The following is a 22,116-nucleotide window of genomic DNA, read 5'->3' on the forward strand; positions in this document are numbered from 1 at the left end:
AGGACAGTCTCAAACCTTCTTGGTGGAATTAAATGATGTGCTGAAATTACGACTCTATGATCTATTGGGCAGCATTGAGAAAGTTGTACAATACAAATAAATTGACAGCACAATTTTCAATATAGCTATTTAAATGTTCTTCAGCTTTGGAGCCAGCTGCTGTTTACCAGTCCTGACATGTTACCATCAAGAGTCCCACCTCTTGGATGCAAAGGATTATTACTTATGTCAAACAGTTATCCTATCACCTCACAACTGACAGAAATTTAATAAATGTTAATTATTGTATGGGTAAAATATTTTGCCCTTGTGAGTGCAAGAAATAGCTATAGAAAAGTGCTACAGAACTATTCTCACGACTTCAATCATATTTACTGGCCTCTACAGAAGTGCGGTAGGCTAGAAACTTAAGTACAAAGCATGAGACAGGACAAGGCCAGGCACATATTCCCAAAGCCTCACGAGATCAGAGGCGGGCTTGTGCAGGGTGATTCGATTATGGGATGCTCCAGATGACTTGCTGCCCGGAGGTGGGCCATTGGGGGTGTGGGCTGGGAGGGTCTACCTCCCTCCTCAGTTACCCGCCTCCTGGTTTGAGCCATGATGAGAGGAGCTTTCCTCCTAGGTAGGCCATTCCTGCTTTGGAATCAGCAACTATAGACTAAACATGGGGGCGGGGGTCCATAGTTAGGAAAGCCAAGATATGATTTGTTAAAGAATGATTACAAAATTTAAGTTATCAGAGAACAGATATACACATGTAACACCGCATAGAAGTGATACTTCAGAAAATTACATATATTTTAAATATTTAAGTGAAACAAAGAGAAAATCTGGAAACGTAGGGAAAAAAAATCACAGCCTACTCATGAAATATGAATGACTACACAGCTCATAGTAAAGCCAAATTTGGTTCTACGGATTTTTAGACCATAGGGACACAGCTTCCCTGCCTTAAATAGGGTTAATGACAACCATTTCCTGATATTTTATAGGTGAATTTGCTAGCACGGTTCTTATCACATCAAAGCAACCTACGTGCAGAGGGCTCAGCAAACTCTGCTTTGTAACCCTTGTTCAAGCCAAGGGCTATCTATACAAACATCTGGCTTACTGGGTGTCTCAACAATCCCATGCTACCAATTTCCTGGGGAGGTGGGCAGGGACTTCAAAACCACAGTTTAGGAAGAAACCCTTCTCTCCCTCAGGCCTTCTCCCCGTGAGACAGTTGCACTCACCATGCTGCTCACATAGCCATTTCTGATCCTCAAGATCATGAGAGGAAGGAATAATTTTTATCATTTTTATTAAAAGTGGGAGATTCTCAACTGTCTGGACACTTTCCAAAGATTCTAGACCAACCACACCCCATCCCAGGAACGGGGTGTGCTCTGCAATACGTCCTCCAGGACGCTGCCCACCAAAGCAGTCTGACATCCGAAGTCAGGGCTGGAGTCGGGGCCCACAGAACACCTGCCTAGAATAGAAAATAGGACAGTTTCTTTAACTCATGCTTTAGCATGAGTTTCACTTTCTCTCTGAGCTCTGGCTGCACAAGGAGCCAGTCTCCCTCTTGGCCAGATGTGCCACATGAATGTGTCTCTGCCAGCAGACTAGGAAGTGGATGACCTGCTCTTCTCCACTGGTAGCTGGAGGTGCGGACAAGAGCAACCTTGGAAATACACAGCTACACTGCCGGCCTGGGCCCCAGGATTTAGGTGGAACAGAAGCAAACCCTTATAATTTTAAACTATTGATCTCTGAGTCTCTGTTACAGAAACTGAACCTCTAGCCTACTACTGGAGAAAACAAGGAAGGAAGGGAAGAAGAGAGAACAGAAAAGGTAAGCACACGAATAAGCCACCAGAACCTACATCATTATACTAGGAAGGAAGAAGAGAGAAGTCAGCTTTAGTACTTAGTAGTTGCCATTCTCCTAGCGAAAATATTTAACAAATTCTGTACATAAACACATTTTTTTTTGGCAAAAAGCAAACAAAGCAATGTTCTTAAAAATGTAACAACAAGAAAGTCTTGACAAACAAAAAATATTAAGACAAACTGCCAAAAACTTGCTGTCTGGTAAGAAAACAAGAACATTAAAAATCCTTAGGTGTTATTTTTAAAGAGCTAAGGAAAAAGGACTTAAAATTATGAAGCAATTATTTTCTAAAATGTAACAGTAAATAACAGGTGTATAAGGAATGAGGCATGTAGCCCTTGCAGGAAGAAACATGCTTGTTAACTTATTAAAAGCCCAGGGTTACAGATTTCATCTAATCAAATTAGTAAAAGCTTGTCCACAAAGATAAGGACCAGAAACTAATGACAGGTCGTAATGGCTGGAGCTGCAGGGACAGCCATAATGAGGAGAGTAGGGCTGAGGGTTGGGCTGGCTGGATTAAGTAAATTAATCTAATGGATCATGGGAGCACTAATGAAGACAAAAATCAGCTCACTTTCACCTTTCTTTTACAAGGTAATGAACTCTCCGGCTTTCTGGACATCATAAATTATAACACAAAACCCAAGTCACCTATATTTCTTGAAACGCAAAGGTTGGAAGAGAATACAGATTTGAAAAGACTAAGCTATCCTACAGAAAAGAGATTCTGCCTTCTGATGCGTCACCAGGAAAAAGGAAAGCTTTAATTTGTGACTTGAATCACAAGAGTCTCATAACAAAGAACGAGTCTTGAAATAAATTTAGCTTCCTAGATTAAACTGTCATTATACCTCCAGTTACTCCCATTTCATAGTCTTGAGTTTCTGGTAACTCAGAAGTGCTTGCTAGGTTCATTTATTTTCTTTTTCCTTTTTTTTTTTTTCTTTCTGAGACAGGGTCTGGCTCTGTAGTCCAGGCTGGCCTCAAACTCGTGATCCTCCTGCCTCAGTCTCCTGAGTGCTGTGATTACAGGCAGGCACAACCAAACCAGCAGGTTCATGTTCTAATGTAGCTTAAGTCCAAAGCCAAATTTATTTCTAAAATAATGACTGTCTTTTAAAACTCTCTGAACACATGCACAGACTTTACTTAAAAAACCTACATTGATGATCCCAAAGCTTTGATATAAACAGTAAAGAAAGAAAAGGAGAACAAAAGAGAACTACTTATTGGTACTAAACCCTTTACTGTAATAAACCAAATATATTTACAATTTATACAAATGTTTAACCATCAACAAAAATACAAAAAAACATTTCACAAGATGCAAAATCAGGAAACAGGTTCATCAGAGACTCCACTGCTCTACAAAGACAGAACTCGAGGTGACCTGCACAGAACAGAAAGCCTCACATTGGCAAGGAGCGGGCGACAGGCCCGAGGGAAGGGCAGGCAGGGCACGAGTCACAGGTCCGCTCCTCAGTCCCATGCCCTCGGCCCCTGGGTCCACGCACTCTCAGCTTCTTCTGGTCTAGGCAGGCAGACAGGTGACTTTCTGTTGACAGACTCGTTGCCTCCTTTGCAGACGTGGGGTAGTAGTGTGTCAAGGTTTGGAAACAGGTGTTTTGCTTTTTTTTTGTATGTGTTCTTTTTCTTTTAAAGTTACAACTTCTCTATTTCTACAAATTCAAAACGTTTTGGCCCAATTCAACTATAAATGTTAAACCCTGTTACGTTTTCAGTAGATGACTTCGTAGACTGTGGCCTTCTTGTCTCCCGAGCCGGTGACGATGTACTTGTCATCCACAGAGATGTCACAGCTCAGCACGGATGAGGACTCTTTGGACTGGAAGAGAAGACAACAGGCACGTGTTTAAGGCAGAGCCAGGACACCAGGCCCCACTCCCCCGGCACACCTGCGCCCTGACAGTGCTGCCACACAGCCTCACCGACCTGGAAGATGCTGGCTCCATAGGGGGTCCGCCAAGCATTGAGGAGGTTGTCTTTTCCAGTACTCACAAACCACTTACCTACAGTGAGCACAGCACACACAGCTTTAGCAACACTGAAATTCCTTCTACAACATTAGCAACTTGGTTTCAATCAACATCGTTTTTAACGCATGAACCATCTTGCCCGAGGAGATGTCTATGACTTAAGAGGAGGTTTTAAATCTGGGCTCTCCAGTGAATGAGTTATCTACGCGATCCCAAGTAGAATCCAAGAAGTATCAGCCTCATTGGTCACGGGACACATGACTTGCAGGGTCACCCAACACACAACAGTCTCTCAAATACTGAACCAATCAAGCTCTTCTAATTTGCTCCGTATCCTAATGGTAAAGTGGAAGAATTAAATGTCAAACTCTGTAAAAGTCATGTTCTGTGATATACAGAATGTGCTCCATAAGTGTACCTACCCATCCAACTGCCCACTCAGTGAACAGATGGCCATCTAAATACACAAGAACAGCTCCCACAGAACTTCAAGCCTTTCTGTCTTTACTGCAGGATGAAAGAGTATGGATGTAGCTAAATATCCCCTTTCCTGACCCTGACTCCCTCATCCTTGCCAATTCCTAACAGCGTCCACGGTTCCCACCACCCCTCTTCAGAGTGGTAACAACTACCCACACCCCGCCGAAACAAGTACATGTCCAAACCTTGCATTAGGCAATTTCATTGCCTGCTGACTCTTCTCAAATTAGCAAAACAGACTGAAACAGAAATCACTACACTCCGAGGGACACAGCAAAACAATAGCATTATTGCATCCAGCTGTTTGGAGAGTGACATTTTTTCCAGATATGATCTCTTAACCATATTTTTTTAGAAGTATTTTCCATTTAGGCCATCCACAGCCTCCAGTTTCCTTGCTGTTGAACTCACCACAATAAGCAAATTTTAGGGACAGCACACAGCTCTCATGGAGATGCAGCTGGTACTTGTCAGGCTTGTTCACGTGCAGAACCTCCACGTTGCTGCTCTCCATGCCCACAGCCAGCCACTCCCCAGTCGGGCAGTAGCCCAGCGAGAAGATCTGTGAGAAATAGAGCAGGCTCACGAATTACTCTGCTCAGTAAACTTGGATGGGGGGCAAGAACAAGGGAAGAAATCAGCCAAATCCAGACTGTGGAAAAGCATACAGGACAAGCGACCGAATTCAGATGGACCAAATGGCAAAACCCTTAATGAGGTGCGGGGAGTAGCTCGGGGGTAGAGGGCTTTTCCTGGGTCCCATCCCCCCAGAAAAAAACACCTTTCTGAAGCAAATGAAAAAATTTCAACACTTCCATTATATATAAGGAAATTAAGAAGTTCTTTCTTTGCAGTGCTGGAGGGTACTCTACCACTGAACCACATTCCTAGGCCTTTTGATTTTCTATGAGGCAGGGTCTAGGTTGCCCAGGCTGCCCTTAAACTTACGATACTTTTGCCTCAGCTTCTCAAGTAACTGAGATTATACTTGTACCACTACATTCAACTAGTAATGATTTGTTTACATGTTTAAAAGAAGTCCTTATCTTTTTAGAGATATTAACTGCATGTTTACGGAAAAAATGATGTGAAATCTAGAACTTATTTTAAAATAATCCAGTGCTTGGGGCAGGCAGTGTGTGGGGGCAACAGATGAGAAAGACAGGCCAGGTGCTTGTCACTGCTAATGCTGGGCCATGGGCACTTGTACCTCTGTCCCTTCATATGTGTTTGGACATTTTCAGGATTCATATATATTTGAGAATTCCGTAAGAAGTTAAAAAATAAGGAGATCAAAACTACAATCCTACTTATGTTAGGAGAGAGCAAAACAAGGAAGACTATAAGCAAAATCAAAATGTTAACAGGGGCATAAAGTTTACTATTATGTACAGTTGTTTCCTATTTTTGTCAATTTTTCTAATTCAAGCTGTTTTTAACTACAAAAAAAGATTAATGTCAATAAACAAAGAACAATTCTACCACCAGAATGCACTTAGAATGCAGGCACTGCCTTTCTTAAAGCTTGACACAATCTACAAAGTTGCTATTTTTACATTATTGTAAAACTCCACAAATCTAGTCAGCCATGAGTCCATTTTTCAAGGGATAAGTAATAAAACGGGCATCCACTGAGATACTGCTGCCTTTTTCTTACACTCCTCGATGCAGGGGGAGTGAATTAACTGGCAAAGTTGTTGTGAATTTCCACCACTCCTCAGGATAACCCATGTATTCTTCAAGTTCTATTTAAACCGGAGTCAGATCATCATCTCTCTCTTGGTACTGAACGGTAAGAATACGCACAACAGACCAAACTGTGAAGGAAAACTGTGTGCCCCACTCTACGAATTCCTTAAACCCATACACAGGTAGGGCAGCTAGGATGTCTTCACCTACAGCATTTTAGACACACGGAGTACTTCAGAGGGTATTCACTTGTGTTTCATTTCCCTTCAATCGGTTAGCTCATGCTTTCACTCTGCTGATCTGTCTGTCCAGCTACCCTTCCTCTGGGGTGGGGGACGACACACAGACGGCCCCACAGACCCCGCAGCAGGCAAGGCCGGTCAGTCACCTGCGAGGTGAAGTCGTGCTGCTGCAGCTGCCGCCCCTCGCGCAGGTCCCAGGACCTGACGGTGTTGTCCAAGCCGCCGGTCCAGAGCTTGGTGCCGTCGTTAGAAATGTCAATACAGCTGGCTCCGTCTGTGTGGCCCTGGAACTGCCTGATAAAACAAACCAGATTGAATAATGATTTCCTGCCCACGCTTAAGGTAAACACTGTTGTGGTGTTAGTTTTGGGCTCCGTGTGTGTCATCTCCTCAGTGTCTGCTCACATGTGAGATCAAACTAACTTTCTCCGGGAAGAGAGGGAGATGCACCTGAACAGTTGGTTTCTTTTTTTCACCATCCAAGGGCTAAAGAGATGGAATGCCACTTGGAAGTCACTATCCAGAAGTCACATGTGCTGCTCTTGCTTCTATGCTAAATCTGTCTTGAAGGTAAGACTCCTTCCCAGGTCTGAAAAGCGTTAAAAGAAAATAAAGGAGAAACACACAATCCCAGTGTATCCTTTAGGAAGATAAAGGCCTGCTCTGTGAGAAGTGGCTGCGTTCCAGAAGCATCCTCTCCCCTTGAGTAAATCAACCCTTCAGTGCCAACACAGTATGAGCTCACCTGTTTACTCAACCTTACTTTCTGAATTAGAAAGAGGCCTGTGTTAGGAAATCTGGACTTCCGGAGACAAAGGGTCACGCAGCATCCTGACTCAGCACAACGGGCAGAGATAAAGCTAATTACTGAGGCAGATCCATGGGGAGCGGCCTGCCTCCAAGCTGAGCACACGGTTTTACTCTAAGGAGAACCTTTTTTGGCCTCTGAGACAGACAATGGGGACTTGCTGAGCACAGGTGTTGCACGAGGCCACAGAGGGCCATGATCTCAGGAGCACGCGGCAGTCCTGTCAGGGACTCGGCTCTGCTTGCGGAGAGAGCTGATGAGTGGGGGAGGTCAGGACCCACCTTCCGAACCAGGTGAGACTCAGTGGAGAGCACAGGCTCGGATTCCGACGTCCCACGCCTTTTCTTCCTTAGGACCACTTTCCCCGCCCTGCTCCTTATTCCCACAGAGCTCCAAACCTTTGAACTGAGCTTGGAATTTAAGCGTGCGAGGAAAGGAAAAAGCACCCATGTTGCTCTGAACTATGCACTAACATTTTTCCTCCACGAGCTAGCACAAGCTTCCTCACTTTGGGAAGCAACCGTAGCTCACTCCTCTCCCTACCTGCCGCCTTGCCTCTGGGATGTCCCCGAGGTCCCACAGGGCCCAGTTTCCTCTCTCTCATCACAGCTCTGGAAACCAAGTCCTCCCCACACCCTGTCACCTCATGACGTCTCTTTACTTCTTCAATTCAGTTAATGTACTGTCCCCTGAAAGCATCCTCTCCTGCCGACTGCACCTGACAGTGCTCCTTCCTCCGCCACCACCCGTATCCGTATCCTCATGGCAGTGTCACTCCCGGCTGCCACGAGACAGAGCCACGCGTCTGCGTGTGCTGTGTCACAAGAAACACAGGGACACTTGTCCTGCACACAGCACAGCACGGGTGTCACCACAGCCTGACAGGGACCCGGAGGGCACCAGCCTCTCCTGGCCAACAGGCCTTCCCCTCAGGGAGCTGGCACACGGTGGAGCTCGGATCACAGTCAGGGCAGGAGGCCTGCACTGCAAGCTCAGCTCCACCACGCTGCTTGGTGAGCAGGGCGACCCACCCAACCTCTCCATGCCCCAGGATCCACTCTACAAACACGGGGCAGGCAAAGCAGGTCAGACTAAATGGGATCACATCTGAAAAATGCTTAGGACTAATATATTTTTGAAGTTTTACTAAGTTACACAGAAATGAAGAGAAATTAACTTTTTCTAAAGGTAGAAGGGGTGTTGTAACCTGACCGCACTAGTCCCTTCTGCCCACTTGCTGTATCACGACTAAGTCCGCCTTCATAGCCCCGGATTTCTACACCGAGGCCCGAACAAGCCGGGCTGTCATGACAACCTCTATGCCTCACACATGCACCTGAGGGGCAGAGGGGTCTGTGCCAGATAAGCCACGGGCCTCAAACCACACCACCAACAAAGACAATTTCTGACCAGCAATAAAACGTGACCAAGAGCCAAATCACCCGACTGTATCTGTGACGTTGCCTTAGTGCTTACCTCTTTCTCTTTTTGGTACTGGGAACTGAACCTGGAGCCTTCACATTGAGTTACAACCCCAGTCCTTATTCATTAATTTTTATTTTATGTTTATTTTTTTGGTACCGGGGATTGAACTCGGGTCCTTGCGCTTGCAAGGCAGGCCACCGAACTACTGAGCTAAATCCCCGGCCATAATGTTTGTTTTATTTTAGATAGGGTCTCATGAAGTGCTAAACTGCCCAGGCTGAGTTTGAACTCATACTTTTCCTGCTTTAGCCTCCCAGAGTGCTAGGATCATAGGCAAGTGCCACCATGCCCAGTTCACTGCTTACTTTTAAAAAGACTTTCCCAGGACATCTTTGGTGTGAGACCTGACCAAGGTAGCAGAGGCCTAGCAGTAGCTGAAGTTGGGAGGACAGATTCCAGGAAGGCAGGAAGAGCCGCCCATTCCTGAGTGGAGTGAATCCTGAACAGCTATTGAAAAATATAGACTCTGTGGGTTCAATTCATGGAATCTCTTCTAATGTCCTTTTGTTGATTTTGTATTGTCTTTTCATCAGCTGGCTCCTGTTTGCATAAACACGGCTCTGGCCAAAGCCCAAAACACCCAGGGCTCTTCATACTGCTGTGTAATAACGCATGAGCCCCTCACCCCCAAGCCAGGCCTGGCCCTCAAAGTGGGCTGAAGAAGAGAAGCCCAAAGGAGACCAGCCGGCACACCACCCGACAGACCATGGAGCCCCTGTGGGTGTCCCCAGCACCCAGTCCCAGCCTGACCTGGTGGCAGATGGGCTGGGAGCCTGGGGGCAGCCAGAGAAGCCAAGGTGACAGGAGCCCTCCTCTGCAGGCCACCACCACAAGAGGGGCCTCTCCTAGAGATCCACCTGTGCTCACCTCACCAGCGTCTGGTTGTGCAGGTCCCACACGGCGATGTTGCCGTCGCTGCAGCATGAGAAGCAGACCTTGGAGTCGGGGCTGATGGCCAGGGCGTAGCAGGCGGGGGCCGAGGACGTCAGCTCTGCTTTGATGCGTGGGGTCGGAGCCGCCAGGTCCCAAATGGACAAAGTACTGGCTTCCCCTCCCACGATGAGAGTGCAGCCATCAGGTAGCAATTTACAGGAGCGGATGTAGTTATCTCTATTCTGTGAAATAAACATAATTCAATTGCTATAATGCAGCACCAGGCAATAACAGTGCCGCACTGTAACTGCTGCCTTGGTTTCTGACTGAGGAGTGGCATTTTATGGACTCTATTCTAGAGGAAAGATCAGGGTCCAAATGCAACTGCCTCCTTCATAAATAGTGAACAAAACAAATGGATAGGATTGCTGTGCAGAAGCTCAGGGCACTGCCCCTGATGCTCCAGAGGCAGACCTGAAGTTGTCTAGCTGTGTGGCCAGTATGCACACTCATCTATGAAGAAACACTCTCCAAAAGCAAGTTTTACATCTTTTATCTTGCCACTCTCCACAATTTACTATTTGGGAACTGCAGGCCCCGTGCATATGCTTTGCTTTTCAGGATCTTAACTCTCTACTAAATGTTGCACTGTAGTTTTCTTTAGTCAGAACATTCTCACCTAAGAATTTCACAGAGCCGTTTTCTTGACTTAATTTTAATTGTATTTTGTCATACTGATGATTGAATCCAGGGCCTCACACACGCTAGGTAAGTGCTCTATTACTGAGCTACTCACCCATCCCTTTTTATTTTACTTTGAGACCGTATCTTGCTAAGCTGCTGAGGGGGGACTTGCATTTGCAATTCTCCTGCCTCAGCCTCTGGAGCAGCTGGCATTATGAGCTATAATGCAACTCTTGCCTCATGTAAGCCTCTCAATTCAAAGGCCAAAGAAAATGACAAAAGGTGGCATTTCCCCACCAAAAAAACAATACACTGAAGAAAGGAGGTGGGACCTAATATGACCCACCTCCACAACGTAAGAGGTAACTTATCTTCCACCTCAAACCCCAGTGGACAAGCTTTAACATCATCCTATCTCCTGAAGACTAGAGAAACTTGAAGTACAAAACTTCAAAAGAGAACACTGCTAGTACTGTAGAACACTGGGCTGTAGTCCAAGTTTCGTTAAAGGAGATACTTTTAAGTTATTTAATTAAAAGAAAAAGTGCTACTAACTATCCCCCAGGAACACTGCCCCTCTGCTTTTAGGGACACAGCCTCTGGGACCCTCATGTCCTCCCAGACAAGCAGTGGGTAAACCGCACTGTGATTCTTCGTGCAGGCAGATGTCCCTGGGGAAGGCGGCCAACCAGGGGTCTGTAAATCTGGGCTTACACTTTCCAGACTAACACAGAGCAGCATGTTCTGTGCCCCTGGAAACACAAACTCGTATTCTTGGACTTCGTATGTATGCCCTGAGAAGGTATTCTTCCTGTGCCTGTTGTGCGGACTGCTAACCTGCATCTTGGAAGTATGATCTTTTAACTCTTCCTGAAATTAAGGTAGTAAAATCCAGCCAGCTCTCCCAGGTCTCCCTTAACAAAACAGACCCTGTTCCGGGGGATTTTCAAGCCTCAACATCAAATGTTTACTATTCAACATTTATCTGTAGGCTGTAAGGAAATTAAAATGGAATGGAACCAGAGTCCAGGCCTAGTTGTGCTTTTCATCCACTGAATGGGAAACTCCTTATAACACACTTCTGCACACTGAGAGCTTCTAAAACGCAGTGTAAACTATTTTCAACAAGAAATCCATGCATGCTGGGATTCAACCACTTCTACAGGAACCAGTGAAACCTCATTGCAGGAAGGGAGTGGGCAGGGGACATAAACAGCATAGGAAACAGGAGGGCTTCTATTTCCTCCTAATGGGCACGAAACCAGGCCCAGACACCTATTTCCTCATTGAGTCTCCAGGGAGAATTGCCCGTGTGCAGCAGTTCCTGCTCACTCACCAGACAGTCCAGCTGAGAGACAGGACTCTTGTTGCCTGGGTGGCTGATGTCCCACACCTTGACACAGCCCTTGCCGCCCGTGTACACGTGTCGCGTGGGGTTGCTGATGGTCACCGCGCACACCACCTCCCCGTGGTTGAGCGTGTTGATCTGGCGAGCGTGTCGGGGGATTCCGGGTCCAATGAGGGCATCCGGGGGGAAGGGGACCGGCTGCATCTGACCATCTGCGGTAACGTGGAAGGAGTAGGCTCTGTGGGAGGGAGGAAAGAGAACGTATTTATCATAAAAGAATGAGTCTCACCCTTTGCTAGCTCGAGAAGACAATGACAAAAAGCAATACTCTCCTTAGGATAACTTCCTTCAGAAATCAAGTTTTACCAATGGAACAAATTTAAAATAAGTAACTGCTGACATCTGGGATATACCACAGACACCTATACTGAACCCTACTTTAATACTATTTAAAAATTGTACTTATCCACGTGCGTCCCACTATAAAACAATGTGCTACATAATTAACCTTGTATAATTACATGATTTCTTAGTATAACTGCAAATCTTCATCATTTTGAGGGCTTAATTTAGGAACTGATAAAAGTTTCATTTAGGAAATAGTTATGTATACGTCAACACTAATAAAGAAGTTTTCAAAACACGCCAGTTTAAAACTTAGACTCAAACTTTCTTTTTGTACAACAGAGAAAATAAAAGATTCTCTTACATCAAATGAGCTTGTAGCCGTTTTTTATTTTTTAACAGATAAAGTGTGACAGACTTTAGATCTCTTACTCAACAGTCTCCCTGTTTAAGCTCAGCTCCAGTGCTATCTGAGGCTGCAGTAAAGCTTGCAGGTAGGAGAAGCAGCCTCTCTAGCTCTGCGGTGGCCAAGTCCGCCACACTCTGACGAGCAGATGCAGGGGAAGTTGCACACCATGGGCACCTGAGTGAGGTCTTCATTCAGAGAAAAGAGGGGAGGCCCACATGGGAGCTCTGAACTTCCTGCTCAGTTTTGCTGTGATCCTAAAAGTGCTCTAAAAATTGAAGCTTATCAATTCATTTAAAAGTGAAGAAACAAGAAAAAGGACATTGTTCTCTTCTCATCTTCCTTCCCACTGCCCGAAACATAAGCAAGACGAATGGAGCTCCTGCAGCTGTTTCAGATTACAGGGTGACTTTCGAGACGGACATCAACTGCTGAGAGGTGCAGGGGACAGGAAGATGCAATGCAGAGACCCTGGTCAAACTATGGAGCTGGGACACGCGCCCTGGGATGCTGACAGCCAGTGTCCTTAACAGGAAACAGAAACAAACCTTTGGGTTATTAACTACTGTTTCTTCTCCTGCTTAATACAAATGAAGCTAATGTTCGCTTCACAGTTCTATCTCTGCACCAAATTCAATACGTATTTTTTTCTTCCAATGAACTATTATTTATCCTCCAAGGATTAGTACATCACAGACATGAAAAACACGCACAAAGTAAAGCCGCTTTATAGGGGGGAAGATACAGAAGGACTAATGCCCACATCCCACAGCATCTATGTCGAAGATCACTCCTTCCTCTGTCTTAGACCAGAGACCGCTACAAGGTCAGGAAGTTCACATTGTGAACAATAAAGTATGCATCGTTTTCTTGCTGTTACATCCTCTTAGGTCGAGACTGGGCTCTGCCTGGGTGTTGCCGCTGACACTTCACACTGAAACAACACGAATACTAACACAGAGCTTACAGTCTCAGTTTACTAACTCTAGTTTTGTAAACATAGCAGGCACACAATGGCAAATAGATACAAGACATCACATTTTTACTAGCCTGTACTTAATACTCATGTTTTACCTTGAAAATAAAATATAGGCTGTTGTTTTTCTCTCCATAAAAGCTAAATATTAAGTGCATGAAAACTTTTCAACTTCTCCTCCCCTTAGCCAAAGGACATCATTTTAGATACCTGTTATCTCCTAGAAAACTGCTTTTAGTTACTAATGTTAAATGCCTATTTGGCACAAATCTTTTAGTAACTGAGCACACATAACAAGAACATGCAGAATGCTCCGGAAACAGAACACATATAAAAACAACATAGCTCAAAGCCTTCATATCACCAAACTACTAAGTCAATCTCTCTTCCACCCCACCCTTTGATGATATCGGGGATAAAACCCAGGAGTGCATGACCACTAAGCTACATCCCTGGCCCCTTTTAACTTTTTTATTCTGAGATAGGATCCTGCTATGTTGCCCGTGCAGAATTCAAACTGGTAATCCTCCTGCCTCAGCCTCCCTTCGTGTTAGAGTTATAGGCATACACCATAGTGCCTAGCTAAACCTCATTTTTTTTTCTGTTTTGCTTTGGTGTTCTTAGCAATACATAAAGCCCCTACGACATTTCAATATATGCACATTATAGTTAGCACGTCACCTATGCCACTTATTGTGGTCGTCACATCTAGAATTGCAATCAAATAGCTTTTTGTTGTCTTTAAAGAGCAGACCGCCAAATCTGAAGGTTTAAGTCAATTCCTGTTTACCAGAATTCTGGCTTCCAAGAACTTCTGTAAAACAAAGTCCAGTGGTGTTATGGCTTGAGTCTAGATGTCCCCCAACGCCTCATGCGGTCACAGGTGGGGCTTTTTAGAGGTGGCTGGACCTAGAGTGTGTGACGCTGGAATTGACTCATGGTGCAGTGCCAGGCTCAAGGGCATAGGATTAAGGGTGTGAGTGCCACTGACATAAGTGGTCTGGACAAGATAACAGGGGCAGAAAGATGCTGCTATGGTCTCTTGCTTGCTTGTTTTAGCTATTTTCTGCTTGGCATGAACTGTTTCTCCTCTGCGATACCCGTCGCCAAACCACCTGCCTTGGAACTGGCTGATTATGGACTGAAAACTCTACAAATTGTGAGCCAAATAAACCTTTCCTCCTTTAACTTTGGGCGTCATGTATTTTGTCTCAGCAACAAGTAACAAGTAGCAAGAGTGACAGGTGAATTTCCATGAAACAGAACCACCTGGGTGCTCCTATGTTCTAAGAATAGCATCTTGCCTGAGCGAACACCACAGGGGCGCTGAGCGTCTCTGTACACCATCCAGTGGAGGCAGGGCTCCCCCAGGAGCCCTTCAGCCATCCCAGATGTGCACGGTAAGGAACCTGACATATGAACAAGGGGATGCACCAAGTACAAATGGGAGAAGTGAACACTGGTACCTGGAAGACACCCTCTTGCCTAGCTGTCCGCTTCTCCTAACCACACAGGAAGTCTGCAGTTACCACACTGAGGGGATTTACAACTCACCAACAGCACAGAGAACTGCTGCCAGAGCTGTTAACATGCATCCATCCTGGGGAACCCACATGGCTGGAAGGAAGCTGGCAGTGCCCACTATGCTGTCTGGTGTCATCAAGCGAGTTACACCACGATGCAGGGTTTCAATCAGGGATCCACATGGGAAGGAAACACACAGGCACAGAACCAAGAAAAGATCATGATGTGGGCACATCATGACAATGTGGAGAGAACCCCAAAGGAAACTCATCTTCTCTACTAGTTGAGGATCAATGTCATTAACCAAAAAGTAATTTATAAACAAACAGTGGGTACAAGTTAACTACCTTCTTCCCGGGGGATGACCCTCAGAACCCCAGATATCCTAGGATAAAGTTTAACTCACTGAGTGAAATGAAAGATTAAAAACAGTGATCATATAACAGAACAACTGTCACAATATAATCAAAGTTATGTGACTGTGATCGCCCCCTCTCAAAATGTACTTTCAGCTTTTCATTAAAGGAAGCCCCCTTTACAGCATCTCTGTAGTGTATGTGAATTGCCAGAGCTATCACCTTGTGGTCTGGAACCACATTAAGTCATACAGGAGTTCCTCAAACATAAGCACTACAAATACCATCACAGGCATCTGATCACAGACAACTACTGAGTGGCTAAAAGGCAGGCAGCATATACAGCAGAGATTTGGTGTGTAACAAGATGCCTCACATTCCAGGCAGGAAGGAGTAAGTTAAGCTTTCCTCCTGCTACTCAAAAGTGGCCTGCGATTTAAAATTTGTGAGTTGTTCATTTTTTGGACTTTTCCATGTAATATTTTCTGATTGTACTTGCAGTAACTAAAACCACAAAGGTGAAACTACAGATAAGGGGGAACTACTATACTTCTAAATATCCTTCAATCTTATATTCAGTCTTATATTCAGATATAAGACTGAATAAAGTACGGTTTATACCATTTGTACCACAGCAACAATCCCTGATGGTAATGAGGGTCAGGGTGGTGTTGGCCCAATGACTGGCCGGGGCACAAGAGGGCTTCTCGGGAGATGGTCCTGCTCTCCCTTGCTCCCACCTTACGTAGAGGGTGTCTTTGGAGAAAAAGCAGCTCAGGTATACACATACAAGCCATGCTGTTTCACATGTATATACACTGGATTTCAGTTTTTTGAGTTTACAATCATTTACTCAAGGTAAAGTCGAGGAAGGCACCCTAACCAATTTACACAACTAATGAGGTTCACAGACACTCCAGTGACAAATGCAGTCTTAGGAACTGGCCAGCCTGTGCCTACACTGTGTCCATCTCCTGACCCGTGAGACAGAAATAACACCATAAAAGCTGCCTGATAATAAAATATAAGGCTGTTGTAAGGACTAAGAGATGGCAGCTGCAAAATACTTCCCATAGCACGTGACACTGCAGCAGGTCTTGGGGAAATGGCACTGTCACTTTTAAACCACCACGACTTTAACAAAAGGAAAGTAAGGCTGTGCTGCTTCAGGTCTCAGTGGGTCAGTCTGTCTCTGTCTCTGTCTCCGTGTCTCTCCCTCCATTTTCCTCCTCTCTCCCCACCAATGGGAAGGGTGCGCATCTGGGAAGGCAGAAAGGGAGGAGGACAGGGTAGGAGTCAGGATGGCATGAGGACAATGAAATGGCGAAGGCAATCATGAAACCCACAAGTCATTACAGGTGAGGGTGAGCGACATCACCGGCAGAGAGTCCAGCATCCACACATCTGCACAGCACTGAGCAAACTGCAGAGTAGCAAGACCAAGGCAGCCTCACTGCTGCGCACGGCCACCTACACTTTCTGAGCCAAGCACCCACAGATCACGATCGCTTCTCACCCTAAAGTCTGGTGGCAGAATTGACGAACTGAAAAGAAGAAAGCCTACCAGACAGACCTCGGTTTTAAAAACTGAATGAAGCCAACAGCAAGAACTTTTTGTTTACCGGGAACCCTGCAGCAATGAAGGAACTCGAAGCAGAGTCCCGGCTGGGACTATTCCGCGGCAGTGAGTTGGAAAACAAGGCTGTTCTGGGAGGAAGCAGGTTGTTTTTTTTCTGAGCAGACTGGCTCCTGATAATAAAACCAGGCTATGTTCTGTGGCCAAAGGAAAACAGGTGTTTACAGAGTTGTTGGTTTGCTAGAAATAGACAAAACTGCAGTGGCAGAATCAAGTAAACAGTAATGAAGAAGTGAGCACAGACCGTGGAGGTGAGGGCTGTGGCCAAACTCCCTGAGCCTGTGGGCTTGGCAAAGCCCATGTGACATGATGGCTTGTGTTAACGAGCGTCACAAAATCTGGTCACATCAAAAATCCCCACTTGGTCTTCAGATCTCTTCAGGGCTCAGGAGCCCTCTGAAATTTAGTGCCAAACTCTTCATAAGACCCTACACTGCTAGCCACATGAGACAGCAAGCCAATCCCCTAAAGTGCCACACACAATCACATCTCCAAGCTGCGAACTGCTCCTCCTGCCCTGCAGCACCACCTCCTTCCCAAGTTCCTGTTCCTCCCTCCCGCCCTCTGTCATGACCGCCTGGACAGGGTAATTCTTCTCCAGAGCCTTGGCTCTTTCCACAAATCTCCGTGAAAACATTTTTTCACACTGAACATTTCTGTCTTGCCCATCTCAGAGTTCTTCAGGGACAAGTGCAAGGACCTTCCAGCCTGCACAAGGTTGGCACTCAGAACCAAAGCCCTGCATGCCATCTAGTGCTACCTGGTCACCTACAAACTCATAATATGGAAGGTGGCTCTGGAAATGTTGCCAAAACTAGAAGGTTGGACAGCTGTCCTCCAAACACCTAGGTCACAATAGACAAGTGCTTGGAAGGAATGTCTAGCAGTCATACCAAATGCAGCCAAAGAGACGATACCAATCTTCCAGGGATAAAGCAATCCCTGGAGAGCTCATTCAGATCACAGCAAAGACAAGGACAGCAGCTACAGTAATGAACTGAAATCCAGGGCTTCTCCTCAATGCAGCTAAACCAGTACATGCTAGAGTCTCCCAAAACCATCGGGAGCAGATGTAACCACAGGGCTCCCAGGTAAGCTCCATCCTGTGTCCTAGAACTACAGGGCACAGCCCAGGAAGCAGAGGACGAGCAGGGGATCCGGCGTATGGCGTCCACGTAGTCACTGCTGAGAGGCAGGACTGCTTGGACTTGATTTTCCTACCTGCTGAGGTGTGGCATAAATGAAGCCACTTAGGGAAAGTACTTCAAGAACAATGTCCATTCAACCTTTGGGTTCCAGGTCAGAGGAAACAATATACTGTCCTCATCATTCGGAGATGAAAGAAAGGCGCAGGAGAAACAAGTAACCTGCTCTCAACCATCAGCCCCTATGTGGAAGAACTAACTGGCAATCCAGGTCAGGCCAGCTCCGGCAGAGCTGCTTACCCCTGTCCTGGCTTCTACACAAGCACCTCTGACTTACGCCCTCCAAGGGATAATGTGGGATCCATCAGGGAATGAACAATGAACACCAGGCAGGTCACCTTAAGCAGTGTGGCACATCACGGAGCTCAGAGTCAAGACACCACGGGAGACTGAGGGCTGGCAGTACTGAGAATTGTACCATTTAGGGCTTAAAGATGCTCTTAGCCTAAGAACTACTGGAGATGGGGTCAGAGAAGGAGCAAGGGATAGTGATGCGAGGGTCACAAGAAAACTGGAACCTGCAGTGGTAATTTGCCCAACACGTACCAGGGTGGTTCAGCCCCCAGCACCACACACGCACACGCACGCACGCACACACACACGATGGGTGTGGTGGTGTGCACCTATAATCCCTGCTACTCAGGAGGCTGAGACAAGAAGACTGAGAGTTCAAGGCCAGCCTGGGCTATCGAGACTCTGTCTCAAAACTAAAAAGGGCTGGGACTAGTGTTAGAGCACCACTGGGTTGAGGCCCCAGCAATACAAAATAAACAAACTTCTTAAAATGAACACGGAAAATATTATGAGCAGACACAGTGCAGTGATACATGCATACCCGTGTTCATAGCAGCACAACTCACAATAGCTAAATCTTAGGAACAGTCTATATGTCCATCAGCAGATGAATGGATAAAGAAAAAACAGTGTACTATACAGCCATGAAGAACAATAAATTTTAGTCCATTTTTGGGAGATGGATGCATTGTGACACCATAATATTAAGTGAAAAAACAAATCAGACACAGAACGCTAAATATTCCATAGTTTCTCTTACGTGAGAAACTCAAAAGTGTAAATAATCTAAAGAGAAAAATAAAAAATAATATGAAGGAGACAGGTTCTTTGCAAATGGGAAGGGAATGTAGACTTAGGGTTAGGGAGAGGAGGGTAACAGGAATTTAAAAGAATTAAGATGTGTTATGTACATGTACCAACTCCCCATGAAGAATGTTAAGTATTATGTACAGGAAATATATACTAATTAGCATTAAAACAAATGGCAAGCAAAGAAAACAAGAAGGGTTACCTAGCTAATAAAGAAGAGCTTCTGCGGCCAAAGTCAGCATTTAAGATTAAAGCTCTAGGACGTAGTTGCATGGAGGATGAATGAATCAGAACACACTGATCATCGAGTGCCACCTGATCACTTATAAACTGAGACATTAGCTGCCCTGGCAAGAAAAATAAACTACAACACTGAAGCAATATCCTTTTACAAAATACATATTTACAAAGTAAAAGACTGCCGTTTAAAAGCTTAATTTAAAAATCCTAGCAAAGGAGTCGCACACTACAAACATAAGTAGACAAATACATGCAAGAAATGTGGAAACTACAGGTATATCTCAATAAACTAAAACTCATTTCTGAAGTGGTAATGAGAGAAGAGTAAGGAGAGATCAACAGACACCAAAGAAAGGACCTAATGAAATTGGAGGGAGGAAACCTGTAATACCAGCACTCCAAGAGGCCAGGCAGGAGAATCACAGTCTGAGTAACTTAGTCTTAAAATTGAGGGAAGAGCTGGGGGTGTAGCTCAGTGCGAAAGCATTGGGTTCAATTCCCAGCACTATTTTTTAAAAAGGCAGAGTTATGGTTTACATCTAGGTGTTCCCTTTAAAGCCTCACAGGATCATAAACTGGACTTGTGGAAGGCCAATGAATTACAGGGCCTTATAGCTCAGTTGCTGTTGGGTGGGGCCTTGTGGGAAGACGTGGGTCACTGGGGTTGGGCCTGGCAGGGTCCTTCACTCGGCCTGCTTCCGGCTTCCCACACCATGAGCAGCCCTCCTCCACCAGTCTCTTCTACCATGTATTCCTGCCGTGGAGTCAGTCGGCTATGGATTAAAAACATGAGTCAAAGTAGACCCGGGGGTGGTGGGAGGTGGTGTCAACTACATATTCCCAGATCATCAGAAAAACAGAAGCTAAACTAAAATTCACCTGGCGATAATGAGCTGCAGACTCTTCCCACTTAACAGACACCCCCAAATCCAATTATCATCGTGATAGCTAGTTTTATGTGTCAACTTGACCGGGCTAGCAATGCCCAGACAGCTGGTAAAACATTATTCCTGGGTATGTCTGGGAGGGTATTTCCGGAAGAGATTAGCACTTGAATTAGTAAACTACAAAGCTCTGCCCTCACCACAGCGTGTGGGTATCACCAGACATCGTGCAACCTACTGAGGGACTGCATAGAACAGAAAGAGGAAGGGTGAATTGCTCTCCCCTGGTTCTCAGGCCCTCAGACTCCGCAGAACTTGGGGCTCTACTTTGCAGATGGTAGATCATGAGATATCACCACCTCCATAGTCATGGGAGCCTACCAAGTCTTCCTCTCTGTCTACTTCTCTCTCATAGGTCTCCCTGAAGGATTCTATCCTAACAAGTAAAAAGAGATTAAGCGTTCAAATTCACTAAGCAGCTGTACATCCAGACATCTACAACTGGAGAAAGGAGAAGTTCCTGGCCACTGGCTCATCTCCTTGGCTAGACGCCTGGGGACAGTCTCCAGTCATTGCTGCAAAATATGTTTTCCCAAGAGGCAATTTTACCAAACCAAAAGCAATTAAGATTTTCTTTTCTCTTTAGGGTCTAAATCCAAAAAGGTACCTTAAAGATTTATTTAAACACTAAGCAAGTGGGTAGAAGATTTCTGATTACATGTCTGGCATTAAAACACAGGGTGAAAGAACCTTGGACTAACCTAAAATCTGAAGCGGAACTGTTATTTGAGTTATTACTGACCTCAAGGTACTACTATCCAAGCCAGGGAGGGACAGCCCCCAGGGAGAGAGAGAAAGATAAGGAATTCTACTGGACCAGGAGAAAAAAAAGATCTAACTGAACTGTTGAATTTTTCTACCATTGATCTCCACAGAACTCAGGGGAAAAAATTTCCCAAAACTAAAAATTGAATTCACATTGAGCTGACTGAACAATACCAATTAAATCTAGCCTTGAGGGTTTGAAAACAAAGTTATGGTTATCTCTTGTAAATCAACAGTACTTAATCCTGAAGTGCAAAAAATATGACTCTCCTTTCAAAAAGGGTGAATCGTAAGAGTCTTAGAGCATAGTGAACTCATCTCCCACTTACTCGATGCACTAAACATTGGTTTCCTGGGTGTCTCTGCTCAAGAAGACAAAAAAACTTCATTCAAGAACTTCAGTCCTACTGGGAGGAAGCAGAAACACAACTTGCACACATAATTCCAAATCCTTCAGCATGACAAAGTGCTACTGGAGAAAGATCATGTACATGAACATATCCCTAAAGGCTTCTCCATGAAGGCAACTGAAGTAATCCTTGAAGGATCAGAAATACTTTAGCAGTGGCTAGGGTGTGGATAAGGGTGTCCAAAGGACCAAAGACCTAACTGTCCGCGGTGGCTGCCAGCTGTAGCGCTACTGGGAGGTGGAGTGGGGGGTGGGTGAGACCTGGGGAGAGGAAGTTAGGTCATAGGGGGTGTGACCTTGAAGGAGGCACTGGGAGCTAGCCACTTCCTGTCTCTTTGCTTCCCAACTACCACAAGTGCGCAGTTAACTGCCTCCACAGCCCTCCCCCACAATATGCTGTCTCACCACAGGCCGAAAGCAACAGGGCCAGGCAAACAAGGACTGAAACCACAAGTCAAAATAAGTATTTCCTCTTTTTAACTTGATCACCTGGAGTATTTTGTTAATAGTAACGGGAGATGGGCTAATATAAACCAGAAGAAGTGAGGACTCATGAGCAGGGAAGGTGACTCTGTTAGGTAGCAGAGTCGGGAGTCATCAGGGGATACAGGGTCTTCACATCTTATCAGCACAAGATGCAAAGATGATAAGATGTGAGGCTGGGAAAGTAGATTGGGTAATATCACCTATGGGGGCTATATTACAAGTCACATGA

General features: G+C 45.4%; 1 protein-coding gene across 1 annotated transcript in view; it reads right to left on the bottom strand.

Moving 5' to 3' along the window:
* Window positions 1-3,236: 3,236 nt before the first annotated feature.
* Window positions 3,237-22,116, bottom strand: part of Tle1 (TLE family member 1, transcriptional corepressor) — a gene marked incomplete at its 5' end in the record, with an annotated part of 87,027 nt that continues 68,147 nt past the window's right edge. Inside the window, 6 exons of the mRNA XM_033757704.1 lie at window positions 3,237-3,731; window positions 3,839-3,915; window positions 4,774-4,924; window positions 6,440-6,587; window positions 9,454-9,701; window positions 11,480-11,729. Of these exons, the coding sequence (XP_033613595.1) occupies window positions 3,624-3,731; window positions 3,839-3,915; window positions 4,774-4,924; window positions 6,440-6,587; window positions 9,454-9,701; window positions 11,480-11,729 (982 nt within the window). The remainder of the gene's footprint in view (window positions 3,732-3,838; window positions 3,916-4,773; window positions 4,925-6,439; window positions 6,588-9,453; window positions 9,702-11,479; window positions 11,730-22,116) is intronic.

This window comes from Fukomys damarensis, unplaced genomic scaffold (genome assembly GCF_012274545.1).
Source record: "Fukomys damarensis isolate Sample0158 unplaced genomic scaffold, DMR_v1.0_HiC HiC_scaffold_31, whole genome shotgun sequence".
Taxonomy (NCBI): domain Eukaryota; kingdom Metazoa; phylum Chordata; class Mammalia; order Rodentia; family Bathyergidae; genus Fukomys; species Fukomys damarensis.